Source organism: Aquarana catesbeiana, linkage group LG07 (genome assembly GCF_042186555.1).
Source record: "Aquarana catesbeiana isolate 2022-GZ linkage group LG07, ASM4218655v1, whole genome shotgun sequence".
Lineage (NCBI taxonomy): Eukaryota > Metazoa > Chordata > Amphibia > Anura > Ranidae > Aquarana > Aquarana catesbeiana.
The window spans coordinates 151,820,096-151,841,665 of record NC_133330.1 but is presented as its reverse complement, the minus strand read 5'-3'; the positions used below and the strand labels follow the sequence as shown (position 1 = coordinate 151,841,665).

The 21,570-nt window shown below is 41.9% G+C and overlaps 1 protein-coding gene across 1 annotated transcript in view; it reads left to right on the top strand.

Moving 5' to 3' along the window:
* The window catches only part of CCDC134 (coiled-coil domain containing 134), a 225,997-nt gene extending 205,312 nt beyond the window's left edge, over positions 1-20,685 (top strand). Inside the window, exon 7 of the mRNA XM_073592725.1 lies at positions 11,562-20,685. Within this exon, the coding sequence (XP_073448826.1) occupies positions 11,562-11,687 (126 nt within the window). The 3' untranslated portion in view covers positions 11,688-20,685. The remainder of the gene's footprint in view (positions 1-11,561) is intronic.
* Positions 20,686-21,570: the final 885 nt, after the last annotated feature.

Here is a 21,570-nt window from a genome sequence, read left to right as displayed (position 1 = left end):
GCCAGGATATGCAAACTTTTGAGCATGACTGTAGCGGCAGTATTCTGATATAAACAGATAATTTAGAAGCTGTGTGCACTGTGGGGGGGTGGATGATTTTTTTTAATATTGCTGGGTTTAGTAACACTTTAAGGCATGGGTTATCAAACTGGTGGCCCTCCAGCTGTTGCGGTACTAAAAGTCCGATCATGCCTCTGCCTTAAGGTGTCATGCTTGTAACGGTCAGCCTTGCAATGCCTCATTAGACTTGTAGTTTTGCAACAGCTGGAGGGCCACCAGTTTGAGACCCCTGCTTTAAGGGGTTAATTCTCTGCATTGAGTAAAAAGGCTCTTTGATATTGTATACATAGATCCTTCCCTCCTGCAGTGTCTTATCTGGGGAAGGCCAGCTAACACACAGGCAGGGTAGGAGAGAACATTTCCTTGTTCTCAGAGCTAGCCAGGTCACATATTGACATCACACATGTGGGCGTGTATACAGGCTATAGTGGAAATCTCCTCCCTGAACACACAGCTCTGGACAAACGCTGCAGTTTATCATGTAAATGTGATATACGGAACGGCCAAAAAGGTATATAGTGGCAGTATTTTAATGTAAAAAGATTTATAAGCTGTGGGCATTGTGGGTGGTCAGATAAACTATTATCATATTACTGGGTTTAGTAACACTTTAAATAATGAAGGGACCGGGCCACCCAAAAACTTCAATGGGTGACCCTGCCCTCTTGTCACATCATCGGCCCTTAGTTATTTAAGAACTGTCAGATGGCAGAGCTGGCACGAGCGGAGCTTTTTCTTTTTTTCTTTTCCTTTTTCATAGCGGCGGTGCGCATCGTGATTGACGATAGATCTACAGCGGGGGACTTTTTCGTTTTTTTGTTTTGTAAATAAAAGTCTAAAATCAAAAACTGTCTGTTTTTTTACGCTACACTTTTTTTTTGGGGGGGGGGGTTGAATGCGTAGGGGGGGACGTGGGATCTGGGGATCTGGGGATTCCAATAAGCCCGCCCCCTAGCCACAGACCCCCACACCCGTCGGCAAGGCAACAAGGCCCTTGTTCCCATCAATATGAGGACAAGGTGCTTGGGGGGGGGGGGGGTTTTAGAGACCCCCTGCCCCAAAGTACCCCCATATGATCAGGGCATGTGGTCTGGTATAGTTCGGGAGGGGGGGTGCGCTCGCTCGTCCCCTCCCTTTCCTGACCTGCTGGGCTGCATGCTCGTATAAGGGTATGTTATGGATCTTGGGGGGGACCCCAAGCAGTTTTTTTTTTCTTATCGTTATTATATATATATTATATTTTTTTTTTTATTTTTTTTTTTTTTTTTTTTTTTTTTTTACATTCAGCTGTCGGCAAGGAACCCTGCTGGCAGCTGATGACTCATCGGTTAATAAGGACGTGGTGGCCAACCCACTCCTTGACAACCACTACACATGGTTGTTAAGGACGCCGATTTTTCGTCAGAATCAGCGACCCGTCAGATTAGGCAACGGAGGTGACATTCCGTCAGCTGCGCATGCGTTCCACCACTGCCAGGTTTGCTCATCTGACAAAACACCAGCAGTTAGAAGAAGGCAGCAGACATCTTAGTACACCCAGCTATGTCTTGAATTTTACAGTAATTTTGACAATAAAGTGAGCGTTTATAAATAAATATAGTATATTGACATCTGTGATGCGGTTTGGATGTTACATTTTAAAAGAAGCTTAACTGCTTGCCGACCAGCGCAAGACGATGTATGTCGGCACAATGGCATGGCTTCGCAAATGGGCGTACTCTACGGAGCGACAGGAAGGGGAGATGCAAACAAGGCATTTCCCTGTTCTGCCTAGCAACATGACAGGGATCTACTGCTCCCTGTCATCGGGAGCAGTGATCTCGGTCATGTTGTAGTGAGCCCATCCCCCCACAGTTAGAATCACTCCCTAGGACACACTTAACCCTTTGATCGCCCCCTAGTGTTTAACCACTTCTTTGCCAGTGTCATTTACACAGTAATCAGTGCATTTTTATAGCACTGATCGCTGTATAAATGTCACTGGTCCCAAAATAGTGTCAAAAGTGTCCGATGTGTTCCGCCGCAATGTCGCAGTCACGATAAAAATCACAGATCGCCGAAACAAATTAAAAAATAATTATAAATAATAAAAATGCATAAATCTATCTCCTATTTTGTAGACGCTATAACTTTTGCGCAAACCAATCAATATACGCTTATTGCGATTTTTACCAAAAATATGTAGAAGAATATATATTGGCCTAAACTGAGGCAGACATTTTGTTTTTTTTATATATTTTTTGGGGATACTTCTTATCGCAAAAAGTAAAAAATATTGCTTTTGTTTTCAAAATTGTCGCTCTTTTTTTGTTTATGGCGCAAAAAATAAAAAATCAATTACCCCCAAAAGAAAGCTCTATTTGTGGGAAAAGGACGTCAATTTTGTTTGGCTGCAACGACGCACGACCGCGAAATTGTCAGTTAAAGCGACACAGTGCTCTGGTCAGGAAAGGGGTAAATTCTTCCGGGGCTGAAGTGGTTAAAAGAGAAGTAAGGCTGGGTTCACACCTATGTGAAACCCGCATCCAATTCGCATAGCAGGAGAATGTGACTGGCTCGCTATGGAGCCGGTTCACATATCTCCAGGGCGGCTGCGGAGCACACTGCACAGAAGTTTCTGTGTGTCTTTGTCTCCATTTCAGGGCCGAATTCAGGAAGAGATTCGCCCCTTATTCGTCCCTGAACTGGGGAACCGGGATGCACAACGTTCCTGTGCGATCCGCAGCTGGTTCCAGTGTGAACCGAGCCTAAAGGTTTGGATTTTTTTATTCACTTGCCGACCGCCTAACGCAGATATACTGCGGCAGAATGGCACAGGCAGGCAAAATCACGTACCTGGTACGTGATTGCCTTCCCGCGGGCGGGGGGTCCGATCGGACCTCCCCCCGGTGCCCGAGGCGGTCGGCTTTGGTCTGGCAGCGATCAGAGATGAGGGGGAGGCCATCCATTCGTGGCCCCCCCCTCGCGATCGCTCCCAGCCAATGAGAATCGTCCCCTGCCTCTGTGTAGTACACAGGCAGAGGATGTGATGTCATCTCTCCTCGGCTCGGCAGTTTCCGTTCCGGCGCCCAGGAGAGAAGACATCTGAGTGAGTTGCACAACACTACACCTCACAGTAGAACATGCCAGGCACACTTTACACCCCCGATCACCCCCCAATCACCCCTCCCCCGCCCCGGTCACACTGATACCAAGCAGTTTTTTTTTTTTTCTGATTACTGCATGGTGTCAGTTTGTGACAGTGTGTTAGGGCAGTGAGCATTAGCCCCCTTTAGGTCTAGGATACCCCCCTAACCCCCCCTAATAAAGTTTTAACCCCTTGATCACCCCCCGTCGCCAGTGTCACTAAGCGATCAGTTTTCTGATCGCTGTATTAGTGACACTGGTGACGCTAGTTAGGGAGGTAAATATTTAGGTTCGCCGTCAGCGTTTTATAGCGTCAGGGACCCCCATATACTACCTAATAAATGTTTTAACCCCTTGATTGCCCCCTAGTTAACCCTTTCACCACTGATCACCATATAACCGTTACGGGTGACGCTGGTTAGTTCGTTTATTTTTTTATAGTGTCAGGGCACCCGCCGTTTATTACCGAATAAAGGTTTAGCCCCCTGATCGCCCGGCGGTGATATGCGTCGCCCCAGGCAGCGTCAGATTAGCGCCAGTACCGCTAACACGCACGCAGCATACGCCTCTCTTAGTGGTATAGTATCTGAACGGATCAATATCTGATCCGATCAGATCTATACTAGTGTCCCCAGCAGTTTAGGGTTCCCAAAAACAGTGTTAGCAGGATCAGCCCAGATACCTGCTAGTACCTGTGTTTTGCCCCTCCGCCCAGCCCAGCCCACCCCAGTGCAGTATCGATCGATCACTGTCACTTACAAAACACTAAACACATAACTGCAGCATTCGCAGAGTCAGGCCTGATCCCTGCGATCGCTAACAGTTTTTTTGGTAGCGTTTTGTTGAACTGGCAAGCACCAGCCCCAAGCAGCATCAGGTTAGCGCCAGTACCGCTAACACCCACGCACGCAGCATACGCCTCCCTTAGTGGTATAGTATCTGAACGGATCAATATCTGATCCGATCAGATCTATACTAGCATCCCCGGCAGTTTAGGGTTCCCAAAAACGCAGTGTTAGCGGGATCAGCCCAGATACCTGCTAGCATCTGCGTTTTGCCCCTCCGCCCGGCCCAGCCCAGCCCACCCAAGTGCAGTATCGATCGATCACTGTCCGTTACAAAACACTAAACGCATAACTGCAGCGTTCGCAAAGTCAGGCCTGATCCCTGCGATCGCTAACAGTTTTTTTGGTAACGTTTTGGTGAACTGGCAAGCGCCAGCGGCCTAGTACACCCCGGTCATAGTCAAACCAGCACTGCAGTAACACTTGGTGACGTGGCAAGTCCCATAAGTGCAGTTCAAGCTGGTGAGGTGGCAAGCACAAGTAGTGTCCCGCTGCCACCAAGAAGACAAACACAGGCCCGTCGTGCCCATAATGCCCTTCCTGCTGCATTCGCCAATCCTAATTGGGAACCCACCGCTTCTGCAGCGCCCGTACTTCCCCCATTCACATCCCCAACCAAATGCAGTCGGCTGCATGAGAGGCATTTTTAGGTCCTCCCGAGTACCCCTACCCAACGAACCCCCCCAAAAAAGATGTCGTGTCTGCAGCAAGCGCGGATATAGGCGTGACACCCGCTATTATTGTCCCTCCTGTCCTGACAATCCTGGTCTTTGCATTGGTGAATGTTTTGAATGCTACCATACACTAGTTGAGTATTAGCATAGGGTACAGCATTGCACAGACTAGGCACACTTTTACAGGGTCTCCCAAGATGCCATCGCATTTTGAGAGACCCGAACCTGGAACCGGTTACAGTTATAAAAGTTACAGCTACAAAAGAAAGTGTAAAAAAAAAAAAAAAAAAAACACAAACAAAAATATAAAATTAAAAAAAATAGTTGTCATTTTATTGCTCTCTCTCTCTCTATTCTCTTTCTGTTGTTCTGCTCTTTTTTACTGTATTCTATTCTGCAATGTTTTATTATTATGTTTTATCATGTTTGCTTTTCAGGTATGCAATTTTTTTATACTTTACCGTTTACTGTGCTTTATTGTTAACTATTTTTTTGTCTTCAGGTACGCCATTCACGACTTTAAGTGGTTATACCAGAATGATGCCTGCAGGTTTAGGTATCATCTTGGTATCATTCTTTTCAGCCAGCGGTCGGCTTTCATGTAAAAGCAATCCTAGCGGCTAATTAGCCTCTAGACTGCTTTTCCAAGCAGTGGGAGGGAATGCCCCCCCCCCCACCGTCTTCTGTGTTTTTCCATGGCTCTCCTGTCTCAACAGGGAACCTGAGAATGCAGCCGGTGATTCAGCCAGTTGACCATAGAGCTGATCAGAGACCAGAGTGGCTCCAAACATCCCTATGGCCTAACAAACCGGAAGCTACGAGCATTTTATGACTTAGATTTCACCAGATGTAAACAGCGCCATTGGGAAATTGGGGAAGCATTTTATCACACCGATCTTGGTGTGGTCAGATGCTTTGGGGGCAGAGGAGAAATCTAGGGTCTAATAGACCCCAATTTTTTCAAAAAAGAGTACCTGTCACTACCTATTGCTATCATAGGGGATATTTACATTCCCTGAGATAACAATAAAAATGATTTAAAAAAAAAATGAAAGGAACAGTTTAAAAATAAGATAAAAAAGCAAAAAAATAATAAAGAAAAAAAAAGAGCACCCCTGTCCCCCCCTGCTCTCGCGCTAAGGCGAACGCAAGCGTCGGTCTGACGTCAACTGTAAACAGCAATTGGACCATGCATATGAGGTATCACCGCGAAGGTCAGATCGAGGGCAGTAATTTTAGCAGTAGACCTCCTCTGTAAATCTAAAGTGGTAACCTGTAAAGGCTTTTAAAAATGTATTAATTTTGTTGCCACTGCACGTTTGTGCGCAATTTTAAAGCATGTCATGTTTGTATCCATGTACTCGGCCTAAGATCATCTTTTTTATTTCATCAAACATTTGGGCAATATAGTGTGTTTGAGTGCATTAAACTTTAAAAAAGTGTGTTTTTTCCCCAAATCGCTGCGCAAATACTGTGTGAAAAAAAAAAAAGAAACACCCACCATTTAATTCTGTAGGGCATTTGCTTTAAAAAAATATATAATGTTTGGGGGTTCAAAGTAATTTTCTTGCAAAAAAAAATAATTTTTTCATGTAATCAAAAAGTGTCAGAAAGGGCTTTGTCTTCAAGTGGTTAGAAGAGTGGGTGATGTGTGACATAAGCTTCTAAATGTTGTGCATAAAATGCCAGGACAGTTCAAAACCCCCCCAAATGACCCCATTTTGGAAAGTAGACACCCCAAGCTATTTGCTGAGAGGCATGTCGAGTCCATGGAATATTTTATATTGTGACACAAGTTGCGGGAAAGAGACAAATTTTTTTTTTTTTTTTTTTTTTTTTTTTGCACAAAGTTGTCACTAAATGATATATTGCTCAAACATGCCATGGGAATATGTGAAATTACACCCCAAAATACATTCTGTTGCTTCTCCTGAGTATGGGGATACCACGTGTGGGACTTTTTGGGAGCCTAGCCGCGCACGGGACCCCGAAATCCAAGCACCGCCTTCAGGCTTTCTAAAGGCGTAAATTTTTGATTTCACTCTTCACTGCCTATCACAGTTTCGGAGGCCATGGAATGCCCAGGTGGCAAACCCCCCCCCCCCCCCCCCCCAAATGACCCCATTTTGGAAATTTTTTTTTTAGACACCCCAAGCTATTTGCTGAGAGGTATAGTGAATATTTTGCAGACCTCACTTTTTGTCACAAAGTTTTGAAAATTGAAAAAAGAAAAAAAAAATTTTTTTTCTTGCCTTTCTTCATTTTCAAAAACAAATGAGAGCTGCAAAATACTCACCATGCCTCTCAGCAAATAGCTTGGGGTGTCTACTTTCCAAAATGGGGTCATTTGGGGGGGTTTGTGCCACCTGCGCATTCCATGGCCTAAAAAACTGCGATAGGCAGTGAAGAGTGAAATCAAAAATTTACACCCTTAGAAATCCTGAAGGCGGTGCTTGGTTTTCGGGGCCCCGTATGCGGCTAGGCTCCTAAAAAGTCCCACACATGTGGTATCCCCATACTCAGGAGAAGCAGCTAAATGTATTTTGGGGTGCAATTCCACATATGCCCATGGCCTGTGTAAGCAATATATCATTTAGTGACATCTTTGTGCAAAAAAAAAAAAAAAATTTGTCACTTTCCCGCAACTTGTGTCAAAATATAAAATATTCCATGGACTCAACATGCCTCAAAGCAAATAGCTTGGGGTGTCTACTTTCCAAAATGGGGTCATTTGGGGGGTTTTATGCCATCTGGGCATTTTATGGCTTTCAAAACTGTGACACACATGTGGTATCACCGTACTCAGGAGAAGCAGCTGAATATATTTTGGGGTGCAATTCCACATATGCCCATGGCCTGTGTGAGCAATATATCATTTAGTGACAACTTTTTGTAATTTTTTTTTTTTTTTGTCATTCAATCACTTGGGACAAAAAAAATGAATATTCAATGGGCTCAACATGCCTCTCAGCAATTTCCTTGGGGTGTCTACTTTCCAAAATGGGGTCATTTGTTGGGGTTTTGTACTGCCCTGCCATTTTAGCACCTCAAGAAATGACATAGGCAGTCATAAATTAAAGGCTGTGTAAATTCCAGAAAATGTACCCTAGTTTGTAGGCGCTATAACTTTTGCGCAAACCAATAAATATACTCTTATTGACATTTTTTTTACCAAAGACATGTGGCCGAATACATTTTGGCCTAAATGTATGACTAAAATTGAGTTTATTGGATTTTTTTTATAACAAAAAGTGGAAAATATCTTTTTTTTTTTTCAAAATTTTCGGTCTTTTTCCGTGTATAGCGCAAAAAATAAAAACGGCATCAAAAGAAAGCTCTATTTGTGGGAAGAAAAGGACGCAAATTTTGTTTGGGTACAGCATTGCATGACTGCGCAATTAGCAGTTAAAGCGACGCAGTGCCAAATTGTAAAAAGTGCTCTGGTCAGGAAGGGAGTAAATCCTTCCGGGGCTGAAGTGGTTAACAAACAAAGGTGTTTTATTGTTGTCATATAGGTTGAATACGAAAAGTATATATATAGGTACAGTACACATCATTGCATGAAATAAGTTTGTGTACATACAGGTCCAGAAAATACAGTGAACAAGTACAACATGCAGTGAAAGCTCATATACAGGGTAGCATGCGGACTAAGTTAATACTTTCTGCGTAGGTGTCGAGTAGTATACCTTTTACAGTTGTGGTCCTCACCAGTACACTAGTCAGAAGTCCATGGGGCCCAAACTTTGTCATATTTCCATTGACAGCCTCTGTTCATATATGTAATCCTAGACATAGGTAGTGCAGCTTTGATCTCTGCCTTCCAGGAGGAGATGGAGGGGGGGTCTGGATCCATTTGAGAAGTATTTCTTTTTTAGCATAAAAGAATAGCTATGCAATTAGTAGTTTTAAATGGTGGGGTCGCTGCTCGTCATCGTGAACTCCCAGTAATGCCAACTCAGGTGACATTGGGAGTCCCTCTAATCATACTTACCTAGGTGGATGCAGCATCGGTCCAATGCTGCATCTCTCCCCCGCCACCTCTGCACTGAGAACCAAACGATTGAACATCGCTGATGGCTCTGTTCTCTCAGCTCCCCGAGCAGAGAGCATCTGCCTGTCAGTCAGCAGCTCTTCGCTCTGTCCTCCCACGCTCACTGGAGCGCTGAGCTGTGGAGGGGCGGGGAATGGCCATCTCAGGCTCGCTGATAGGCTGCAACGGGCATCAGTCTAGGCACCTGGTGGATCCAGATTTTATTGTCCTGATGATGCAGTGCCTGGACTGATTCCAGTGATGTCAGCAGAGAGCGGACTGCAGATCACTGTCTGCTGAAAACGGGTCACAGAATTGCAAAACGAATTGCACTCCTGTGATCCATAGAAGAAGACCAGCCAAACAAGCTCAGGCTGGATGACTTCTTTAACGCTAGCAGTAGGAAGGTGGCGGAGGCCATGTTGGTACACCCTGCACTGCTCAGCACTAAACCTTTTAGTCTTTCAAGATTATACATGCAAACAGCATCACAGATGTCAATATACTATATTTATTCATATACGCTCACTTTATTGATAATACTGTTAAGTTCAAGACTTAGCTGGGTGTAGTAAGATGTCCGCTGCCGCTTCTTCTGACTGAAGGTGGTCTGTTAGGTTTGCAAACCTGGTAGCAGTGGATGCATGTGCAACTGGCGGAACATCACTTCTGTTACCTAATCTGACGGGTCGCCGATTCTGACGGAACACCGGCGACCGCCTGCTCCTTAACCACGCCTATTTAATGATGTTAATAAATATGCCGGCTACCGCAGGAAGATAACATACCGCATGTTTTCACTACTACTTCATAAAATAACTCATGCGGTATTTTAGTGAATGCCAAAAAACTTTTTTAAAAATGCGTTTCAGTACCCAGTACCCAATCAGCTCTATAGTAAGCTGGCCGAAAATGCCGGCTTCTTTCCAGGCCCGCTGGAGGGACGGTACAGAACAACCCCTCCCACTGCCTGTAAAGGCAATCCAGTGGCTAACCATTAGGATGGCTTTTACACAAAAGCCAGCTGAAAAAAACAATACTGGGATGATGCCTGTAGCCACAGGCATTATCCGGTGTAACCATTTGAAGTACCTACATAAAAATATGTTGTACATCATTCGGATTAAAGGCTCATTGAATAAAAAGGGCTAGTTAACTCCGAGTCAAACAAGCATCCTATATAAGCTCCTTCACAGGTTGGGGCTCTGTCCACCAATACTTCTGTGTCCACACAATGACCTCTTCACTTCAGATCAGGTGAATTCCAAAATCTACTTGCACTGGTATTAAAGGGGAGGGAAAAAACTCCCATGATATAGTACAACTAGTATACAGTATGTGACCCGTTTAACCAATAAGTGAATTAAAACCACATTTCACTTAACAGTGTTATTTAAAACCAGCCACCATTAGTATACAAGAAAACTTACCAAAAGTAATTGACCCCTTCATTAACAAAATTAGTCACAAACATATTCAAGAGTACTGTGTCTTTAAATCTGCCACCAATGGCGTGTGCATGTATATATTATTTATTGTTTTGTATTTTGCTGTGCCCATATGCACATTTCCCAATCCTTTTTTTTTTTCTAGTTTTAATTGATCAAAGTGCATGCTAGTGTTGCTTTTATGAATTTAGTGCGGACACATATTTAAGTTTTTAGCTGCCTTAGGTGATGCCTGTTCTTCTGGTGTGTAGCTATAACTTTTAAAGTGGAATCCGCTACCTCCAAATTGGCCTGTTCTCAGTTTGTGCAATGTCCTGTAGTTGGGAACCTAGTTTTAAGTTAGGGACCATACTTTTTAGGAGGTACCTCTGTTTTTGACCTGATAAATCTGTCCCTAAATGTAATGAGAAGACTTGGCTGTGGAGGTGAGGAATAGTGACCAAAGGGGCCAGATTGGAGAAAGAGATGGCAAAACCTGTTGCCATGGTTCAGAGTACAGCTCAGACAAATCAGAATCTACCCATAGGGTGAGAGCTAAGTGGTGGTCAGAGTATAGAGCTGCAAAAACAGTGATGAGAAAACACGGATGCCAGAATTAGGAAATAGCCTGTTTTTAGATAAAGTGAGATCCTAGGCAGAAGTCACCCAGGCTTGCCTAAGCTGAAAAACCTCAATGACAGTACAGCACCATTTCATGCATTTCTCCAAAGAATAATTTAAACCCTGAATCATTGTCAAAGTGGAACTCACCTGTGAACAGTAAATATCCTGTTAATGATTGTAGCAGATCCAGCATATCTGTTAATTTTATGCCATTTTATTGTAAAATGTATAGCTGTTACTAGTTTATAACCTTGCCTCACTTTACCTCCTTCTACCCAAACATTCTGCTTTTGGACTTAAAGCATACCTTCACACATCGATAATATTTAGAATCATTACAGTCCTCCCCCTACCTGTAACACAATCGCATGCCATTTCTTTTGGGAAGTGAAATAGAAAGTACCTGTTTCTGCAGGTTCTTGCTCCCACATCCTTATTCCTCACCTAGGAGGAGATGATGTAGCCCTTTCCCGGCCCACCCTGCCCACAGCTTCCTGTGATGCATGTCACACATCCCCGGAGGTATCAAAGTCTCTCTCAGCAGTCAGTAATCGGCTACTTGAAGTAATTGATGGCTTTTTTTTTTTTTTTTTTTTTTTTTGATAGACAAGTTAAGTTCCTCTTTAGGCTGCATGTGCTTTTTGGTTTTCAGACCTAACCTGACTGAATATGGCAGTGTTTTTTTTTTTTCTGTTTTAAATGTAACAATCTACTACAAAAATATTCTGCTTTGTGCATTTTTAATTGTGATTTTTTTTTTTCTTTTTTATAGTTTTTATCTAATGCAGATGCTTTTCAGAAAGCTTTAAGGGAAGAGGAGAAGAGAAGGCGAAAAGAGGAGAAAAGGAAGGAAATAAGAAAAGGTCCTCGGATAACTCGATCTCGATCAGAGTTATAACACTGAATGAGGCTAATGTGGGCATTTGGTTGGTCATAGTCGTCTTACAGGGTTGGAAGCACATGTGCCAAATCAGTTCCCTGGAAAATGCAAAGGTTAAGAAATTTGGTGTGCTACAGCACTGAATCCTGAATGTCGCAGAAACAAAATTTCAAAGTATATTATTGTAAAGCATTTATTTATGTAAAGCTGGACAATTAATTTGTTTTAATTCATCCACAAGTAACAAAACCGGTATTTTTTTTTATTTTTAAGCAAATCTTTTATAGGTAGAATTATAACAAAGTGGTGTCAGAGCTGAACGAGTGTGCCCAGCTGACCAGAATTTGAGTAAAAAGGTCCAACAGGTTTTCCACTGAGAATGATAGGAAAAGAGGAATCTACCCATTTTTGTGATTGTTTACCTTCCAGGTTCCATGTATTTGATACAGAAGAGGTCATTCATATTTCACTGGGAAAAAGCAAGCGACTGCTGACCTGTCACAATATGATAGAATCAGGGCCGTCTTTAATATTGATTGGACCCTGGGCAAACATTTTCTTACACCCCCCCAATGCAGTTTTGCTCTTCACCTGGTCCTGAGGCATACAATAAATGTCAGCTGACTCAAATTTAGTAAAGCAGTAGATCAGGAAGCAGTTGCGATTGGTTGCAGAGGTTTCAGCACACATAACGGCTCACTGATTAGATGCTAGAGGTTATAGCACAACATTTCTGCTCGCTGGCTGGTTGCTAAAGGTTTCTGCACCTCCTTACCACTCACCCATTAATTGCTAGCGGTTACTGCACATCATTAGCGCTCACCCATTGGTTGCTAGAAGTTATGAACATCGTTACTGCTCACTGGTTTCTAGAGGCTACTGCGCATCCATATATTAGAAGTTACTACACATCCTTACTGCTCCCTCACTGGTTGCTAGAGGTTACTGCACACCATTACCACTCACTGATTCCTAGAGGTTAATGCACATAATTACTGCTCACCCATTGGTTGCTAGAGGTTTGTGCACATCATTACTGCTCACTGGTTGCTAGAGGTTACTACTGCTCATACCCACTCACTGATTGGTTGCTAGAGGTTACTACACATAATTACCACTGACTGTTTGCTGGAGATTACTGCACATAATTAGTGCTAACTGATTGATTGCTAGATTATGCTACAAACTCACACAGCAGTCCCCTTGTCAGAGTAGAAGTGTTGTCTTGCATTGCAACAGAATTTAACATGTGGAAGAAAAAATGGACTGCATTCAAAAACAGTACTGTCAATAAGCATAGCCGGCAGACATAAGTGACTTTAGCAGCTAGAAGAAATGAAAGTTCAACTCAGCAGAACAAACTAACTCTTTCAGATTGCTAATCACAAAACATACTGACCAGTGTATGTATAGGCATTCCTAGTAATGTTAGTAGCAAGCAAAAGTCAGCTCAGCCAAGCACATGTTCTATTTCAGATTGTAACTTTCACACCACCGGTTTTCCTTATGTTTGCTGCCTAGGGATGTCATTATCTCCGCTATGCAATCCTCCTTGCTGAAATGCTATTCCATAAGGTGACTATAGACATTTGAGATTGCTTACTTGATCTGGCCATTTGTGGTCATTCATTTGTCTGTAGAGCATTCTCTATTTTTTTTTATATCTAAACAAATACTTTAATATTTTACAGTTTGCCAGTCCCTCAATATAGTGACTGCATATGTTTTCTATTTCTCTACTTTTAAATGCTAATTCCACAAATAACCAGTTTTCTGGTTCCTGGGTGGCTATGCTCATTCCTCCACTGTGCCTCTGGGGGCAGCTATGTTTGCCACCCAGGCTGGGTTTTAAACAGGCTCGACTTAGTTCCTTCCCTTTATGTGAGGGATAGGGAGGTTAGTAGTTTACATAAGAAAGGTATCTCTGTAGGAAGCCAAGCTGCTGTCCTGATTTGGAGTACACATAGGTTCTCCTATTCATCTGCATTAAATGGGTGGAGAGGAATAAGTGGTTTACAGAAGATGGCTTGGAAGGTAAACAATAATATGTTGTGCTTTCAGCTCAGAAGTGACCAGGACACTGCATTTCTGGCAGGATCAGCTGGTATTTTTATACCTGGTAAAATGCTTTTAGCCTGAAAAATGAAAACTAATGCAGCCACCCTATTTAAGGACTTGTACGTGACAATATATTACATTTAGATATCAATTATCCTTTGGCCTGCATTACCAGAGTGGGACAAAAAGTGCATTCCCACTCCTGCTGGTTTCCAAGCTCTCTGTTGACCAATGTGGTTGCTTGTACAACAAAGAGCCAGTAGTGACATTCTGGATGTGATTGAGGTCTAGTTCAAGGTTAGGGTTTACATTTTACAGGATTAGTCAGATATTTGTATATAAACTGTGTGTGTTTAGATCCCCTGACCATTTTGTGGTTTTCACTGAAGTTAAACTTTGCTTATGATTTCTTCATCATATGCTTAGTTTGAAATAAATAAATGGGTTTAATTTAAACTACAGACACCCCTAGCAATAACCCTAGGCTTGCTGCAAGATTTGTCTGTCCGAAAACAATGCCTCTTTATACAACTGTGGGACTTATGTTAATATATGAAAGGCAGATCACCCACTTAGCCCTAACTTTTAAAATTATGAGCAAGTACATTGGAATGTCAGCATCTGTAGAACAGAAACCAGGATCTGCATAAAACTTTGCCGAAATCCTTGTAATGTACAAAGCTGATATGGAGAGGCATTTCATTCTTACTTTAGCATGTGGCACCCTGTTCCAAACTTTTGTGATTTGACAAATGCATTTTTTTTAATCTTGCCCATTTATGTATTTAAATACAGTGTCAGTATGGTGTTAAATGTAGTTTTATTTTCAACTATAATGTCAGTGATTTGGTTTTGTGTACTATATACGGGAAAAATTGCTACGTGTATCCATGCTTTTGGCTATTGAGAACCATTCAGTAAGAATGAGCTCGGGCATGTTCGGATCAAACCCGCCAGGAAGCCTGCACACCACCAATGTGTGTATGTGCAGCTGCCAGTTGGGAAATGCCTCACTGCCTATGATTGGCGGTGTGCAGTGACTGCTTTCTGGCGGGTTCGATCCAAACATGCCCGAGTCCGTAAATACGATGCAACAATTTTCTTAAACTTGTCAATAGAGCTGACTGCAGTGCTGAATAATATCCAGGGTGGTGGCTGTGTATTTTTTTACTCTTGGCTGAGTAGTTGGTAAGACTGTCAAATTAGACACTGTGCACAATTATTAGTCAAGTTGTATTTTTGAAGATTAATTTCATTATTGAACAACTACAGTGCTCTCGACCAATCCAAAATGCTAATAAACCTCAAACCTGAATATTTAAGAAAGTAAAAGTGAGGTTTTGGCTTTCTTAGAAGAGTATCTATGTGCACAATTATTGGGCAAAAACATCAACTTCAACACACATTAAAGCACCTACCGCTTCAACATGCTTTTTTAGGGCTCATTTCCACTTGCTTAAAAACGTGCTTCGGACACATGTTTTTTAAAGCTCTCTGAACGGCAGTTAAAGCCCCTGGCACTAAATAAAATGGTTAGCTTACAGTCCTGCTTACACCTTGCTTTTACTTCGACTTCAAAAATGATACCCCATGTCGCTTTAGTGGTGCTTCAAAGCGTCTTCAAAGCCTCCATAGAAGTCTATGGCAAAGCTTGCTTGAAGCACCTGCAGCTTTTGAGAGGCTTTAATTCAGCTTTAGCTTCGCATTGGTTTGGAGAAATTGCAGGTATATTACAGGGCATCTGCCAAGCTTCATTAAAGCTTAAAAAAAGCACCACCGAAGCATTGCAGACGCATCAAAAACACATCAAAAAAGCATGTTGAAGCAGTAGGCGTTTTAATGTTTTGAAGTTGAAGCAAGGGTAAATGAGCCCTTAAAGTGTTTTTGACGCTTCGGGGTGTTTCGATGGTGCTGCTTTAAGGGGTCATTTACACTTGCTTCGGCTTCAACACACATCAAAGCTCCTACTGCTTCAACATGCTTTTTGATGTGTTTTTGATGCTTTAGTGGTGCTTCGATGATGCTCCAGTGGTGCTCTAGTGGTGCTTTGATGGTGCTTTGATGATGCTTTGGTGCTTCAAGCAAGCTTTTTTAAAGACTTCTATGAAGGCTTTGAAGACTCTTTGAAGCACCACTAAAGCGGGGTATCATTTTTGAAGCGAAGCTGAAGCAAAGCAAAAGCAAGGTGTAAACAGGACTGGAAGCTAACCATTTTATTTAGTGACAGGTGCTTTGACTGGCCTTCAGAGAGCTTTAAAAAAAGCGTATTTAAAGCAAGTGTAAACGAGCCCTTAGTGTGCAGAGTTATTAAGCAACTAAGACCCCTCTCACACTGGAGGTGTTTTTCAGGCGCTTTAGCGCTAGAAATAGCACCTGTAAAGCGCCTGAAAAATGGCTCATCTGCAGTCCCAGTGTGAAAGCCCGAGTGCCTTTACACTGGGGCACTGCGTTTGCAGGATGTTAAAGTCCTGCAAGCAGCATCTTTGGGGCGCTTTTAGTGCGGTGTATACTAGAGGTCGACCGATATATCGGCCGATATTTGGCGTTTTTTACTTAATCGGCATCAGCCGATTGTGCTGATAAAAAAGGCCGATTGTAACTTCAGCCATGACTTGCAAATGACTTCTGTAATAGAAGTTAATGCAAGTTTCCTGAGGTTATCTGTGGAGAGGATTCTCTCCTCCTCTGGGCAGCCTGCCAAGTCTGATAAGAAGATACATTGTATCTTTCAGGTTCTTTTTATCAATAGACTGAACTCTGTGTGTAGAAGCTCTCAGTTTAACCATTTAAAGACTAAATCTTTTCTGACACTTGTTGCTTACAAGTAAAAATCCTGTATTTTCTGCTAGAAAATCACTTAGAACCCCCAAACATTATATATATTTTTTAGCAGAGACCCTAGGGAATAAAATGGTGGTTGTTGCAATATTTTATGTCACACGGTATTTGCGCAGCGGTCTTTCAAACGCAATTAAAAAAAAAAAAAAAATACAGTAATGAATTAAAAAAAAACCTAAGCAGTAAAGTTAGCCCATTTTTTTTCGTCCAAAAGTTTTGGTTACCTGTTTTTGTGTATTTAATATTTACGATAGTTTTTTTTTTTTTTTCTTTTTTTTGTTTTCTAAATTATATATACAAGTGAACTGATTGGAGGTTTGTTTTGTTTAATGTTTAAATGAAAAAAAATTCTGTATTACTTAAGGCTGCTTTCACACTGGAGCGGGCATGCGTTGATGGTAAAACGCTGCCAGTTTTAGCGGCGCTTTACCGTCATTTTAGAGGCGCTATTCGGCTGCTAGTGGGGCGCTTATAACCCAGCTAGCGGCCGAGGAAGGGGTTAAATGCGCCCCTGAAGCGCCGCTGCCAAAACGCTTTGCAGGCGCTTCGGCAGCGGTGCACATTCATTTCAATGGGCAGGAGTGGTGGAGGAGTGGTATATACCGCTCCAAAGATGCCGTTTGCAGGACTTTAACATCCTGCCAGCGCATCGCCTCAGTGTGAAAGCACTCGGGATATCACACTGAGACTGCAGGGGAGCCGTTTTACAGGCACTTTACAGGCGCTATTTTTAGCCCAAAAGCGCCTGAAAAACGCCCCAGTGTGAAAGGGGTCTAACTGTTAGATTTTATGAGATGAAGGGAAAAAAGAAAAAAAAAAAAAATCGGCCCAATATATCGGCCCAAAAAAATCGGCATCACATATCGACCACCGCAATTTCTAAATATCGGCATCGGCCAGAGAAAAACCCATATCGGTCGACCTCTAGTGTATACACCGCTCCTAAAGAGCCCCTGCCTATTGAAATCAATGGACAGCGCCTGTAAAGCGCAGCGGCGCTCCTAACCCTTTATTCGCCCGCAAACGGGGGTTAAAGCCGCCCCGCTAGCTGTTGAAAAGCGCCTCTAAAACTACGGTAAAGCGCCACTAAAACTACCGCTAACGCGTCTGTGCTGTCAATGTGAAAGGGCTCTAAGAGAAAGGACAATTTTCCCATCACACTTGTTTACTGTTCTCACTTTAACAAATAAAAACAAACAACTCAAAATTTACAAATAAACATTTCTGACATTTTCAAAAAAAATTCAACAATCCAGTAACCAATATAGCCACGCTTCTTTTTAATAATAGTCATAAGCCTTCCATTCATGGAGTCGGTTTTTTGATCTCTTGATAATCAACTTTTTGTGCAGCAGCAACCATAGCTTCCCTGACACTGTTCAGAGTAGTGTACTGTTTTCCTTCACCGTAAATCTCCCGTTAACCACTTCAGCCCCGGAAGAATTGGCTGCTCAATGACCAGGCCATTTTTTGCGATATGGCACTGAAAATTGCGTGGTCGTGCGGCGCTGTACCCAAACAAAATTGACGTCCTTTTTTTTTCCACAAATAGAGCTTTCTTTTGGTGGTATTTGATTATCTCTGCGGTTTTTATTTTTTGCGCAATAAAAAAAGTGACAATTTTGAAAAAAACACAATATTTTGTACTTTTTGCTGTAATAGCCCCATTTAAAAAAAAAAAAAAAAAAAAGCTAATGGTTTCCTCAGATTAAGGCGATATGTATTCTTCTACATATTTTTGGTAATAAAAATTGCAAAAAGCATATATTGATTGGTTTGCGCAAAAGTTATAGCGTCTACAAAATGGGGATAGATTTATGGTATTTTTATTATTTTTTTTACTAGTAATGGCAGCGATCTGTGATTTTTTTTTATCGAGACTGCGACATTATGGCGGACACATCAGATACTTTTGGCACATTTTTTGGGTCGATTGACAATTATACAGCGATCAGTGCTATAAACATGCACTGATTACTGTATAAATGTCACTGGCAGGGAAGGGGTTAACACTAGGGGGCGATCAAGGGTTAACTGTGTTCCCTATGTGTGTGTTCTAACTGTGGGGGATTGGACTGACTATAGGAGATGAGAGATCATGGTTCCCAGCTCGTAGGAACTCACGATCTCTCTCTCCTCACAGAACTGGGGTGTTTATACACACACACACACACACGTCCCTGTTCTGCCTCTCATGGCCGCGATCACTCGCGGCTGGTGGTCATCGCGACCCCGGTCACGAGTATCGGCACCCCCACTGTGCAGCGGTGCACACATGCCTGCTATCCCGTTTAAAGGGACAGACGTATAGCTACGACGGTTCGTGCGATCGTGTCCCGACCTGCCGCAGTATAATGACTGCGGCTGATCGGCAAGTGGTTAAAGAAGGTACCACAAGTTCTCAATAGGGCTTAGGTCAGGTGAGCAAGGGGGCCATGTCCTTATTCTGTCATCTTTAGCGCTTTCCTGGCTAGCCAAGCAGTGGAGTACTATGATGCATGCAATGGAACATTGTCCTGCATAAATATCATGGTTTTATTGAAAGATGCAGACTTTTCAATGTTCCACTGCTTGAAGAAAGTCTTCTAAAAATTGGCAGAAGTTTTGGGAGTAGATTTTGAGTCTATCTTCAACCCGAAAAGGTCCAACTAGCTCCTCTTTAATAATACCAGCACCCCACTTCCACCTTGCTGGCGTCTGAGTTGAAGTGGAGCTCTGTGCCCGTTATGATCCAGCCACAGGCCCATCCATCTGGTCAGTCAAGAGTCACTGTCATCTTATCAGCCCATAAAACCTTTGAAAAATCTGTCTTTAAATATTTCTTGGCCCAGTCTTGACATTTCAACGTGCATGTCTTGTTCAGTGGTGGTCGGGTTTCAGGCTTCCTTACCTTGGCCATGTCTTTGGTCATTGAACACCTTGTACTTCTGGGCACTCCAGGTAGGTTGCAGTTCTGGAATATGACAGCACTGGAGGATAATGGGTTCCTGGTAGCTTCACATTTTGATTCTTCTCAAACCCTCGGCAGTCAATTTGCATCTTTTTTTTCTCAACACGTTTCTTGCGACCTTGTTGACTGTTTGCAACAAAACGTTTGATGGTTCTGTGATCACGCCCAAATATCTTCGCAAGTTCAAGAGTGCTGCATCTCTCTGAAAGACTTTTTACAATTATTTACTTTTCATAGTCAGATCTCCTTTTTGGCCCATTTTGCCTCAGGAAAAGAAGCTGCCTAAAGCCTAGTACACAGCATGGTTGAATAAAAAAAAATCCTAGAGCTCTGGTCGGAGCCGCTGTACTAATAATCTGATGTTAGTACAGCGATCTCCCCCACTGAGCTGTTGTGTTCAGACGTGGGGATGCCCTCTCCCCACTACACTCCGCTCAGCGCTCTCAGCAATTAGAGAGTGCTGAATGGGAGCCAGTCAGATGCTGATTTTTCAGCATGCTCGTCCAACAGAAGCCGGCCAAAAGGCTGGCTGCTATCAGTGTTAATTTTTACATCGAATTTCAATTCAGTCTTCGTTATAGTCTTTTGACTAAAATGCCATTATAGTTTGTCGTATTTTAGTCATCTGAATTGTTTTAGTTTGTCGTATTTTTGAATCGAAAGGGTTTAGTTAAATTTTAATGCATTATTTCTTTAGATTTGCCAAACATTATACACTCCTGGAGTAAAAATCTAATAACATATCATTAATTATGGTATTAAGGATTGAACATACACTACAGACACAGATTTAGCCATTGTGATATATAACGTCTTTATAAATAAAAACAAGTTTCATAAACAAACAAATTGCTTTTTGACAAGCAGAAGTACAACTTGAAAATCTAAAAAACTGTAAACTCTATTGGCTGTAATGCCATTGCACATATTACCTGAATATGTTACCAATATTAAATATTAAGAAAAAACGTAAGAAAAGCTTTTTTTCTTCCTTTTTTTTTTTTTTTTGTTTTTCTTTCAGCAGCTTAGTAAATGCCCCATACGTATCCCTGTGTTAGTACAGTGTTAATTTTGATGTCTAATTTCAATTTAGTTTTGGTCATAGTCTTTTGACTAAGATCCCATTTTTGTTTTAGTTGTATTTCAGTCATCTTAATTGTTTTAGTTTTAGTAGTATTTTAGTTAACTAAAATAGTATTAATTTAGTAGCCGAAAACATTTTAGTCGCCAAATTTAACACTGGCTGCCATACACATGGGCCGAATGTTGGCCAGTTTTTATTGAACCAGCCAATATCGCCCAATATTAGGCCCGTGTGTACTAGGCTTAATAATTATGCACACCTTGATATAGGGTGTTGATCTCCTTAAGCCACACCCTCCCTCATTACACAAATACACATCACCTTGTATGCTTAAATTCAATAAGCATTCAAGTTTATACAGCTTGGAATTGGACAATATGCATAAAAATGTATGATTTGGACAAAATACTCACTTGCCTAATAATTGTACACACAGTGTATATTTAAATGTTTTGTTTTAGATGGTTGATTCAACAACTGGTGATTAATAGAAAAAAAAAAAACATATAATTGTGGTAGACACGTAAGCATGATCGAGCAAACCGTGGCATGGAAGCCAAGCTGGAAAAACAGGTGCAGATTGCCAAATAAACTTGATATCTGTTTAGATCTAAAATATCATGATAAATTTAATTTTAACTTCATATGTAAGGGATACATTATTTCCTTGTTAAATTTCTGTAAGTGAAAAATACATATCTTTTTACTGATAAACTGTTTGTAAAAATTACAGCCCTTGTTTTAAACTGCTGCTTTATTTATTTTAAACATTTCTCTGAAAATCACCTCCATGTTTGTTGATATTAATGTTTGCTGGGCAGCTGAACAATATAACACATGCAGATAAATATACAGAAATTTTATGAAAGATCTGCATTGTATCTTAAATTACATCAGCAGAGGGTGTAATCACAAAACTGCTATGCGATTCCTTCAACTTTAACCCCCAGCGACAATTGACAAAAATTGGC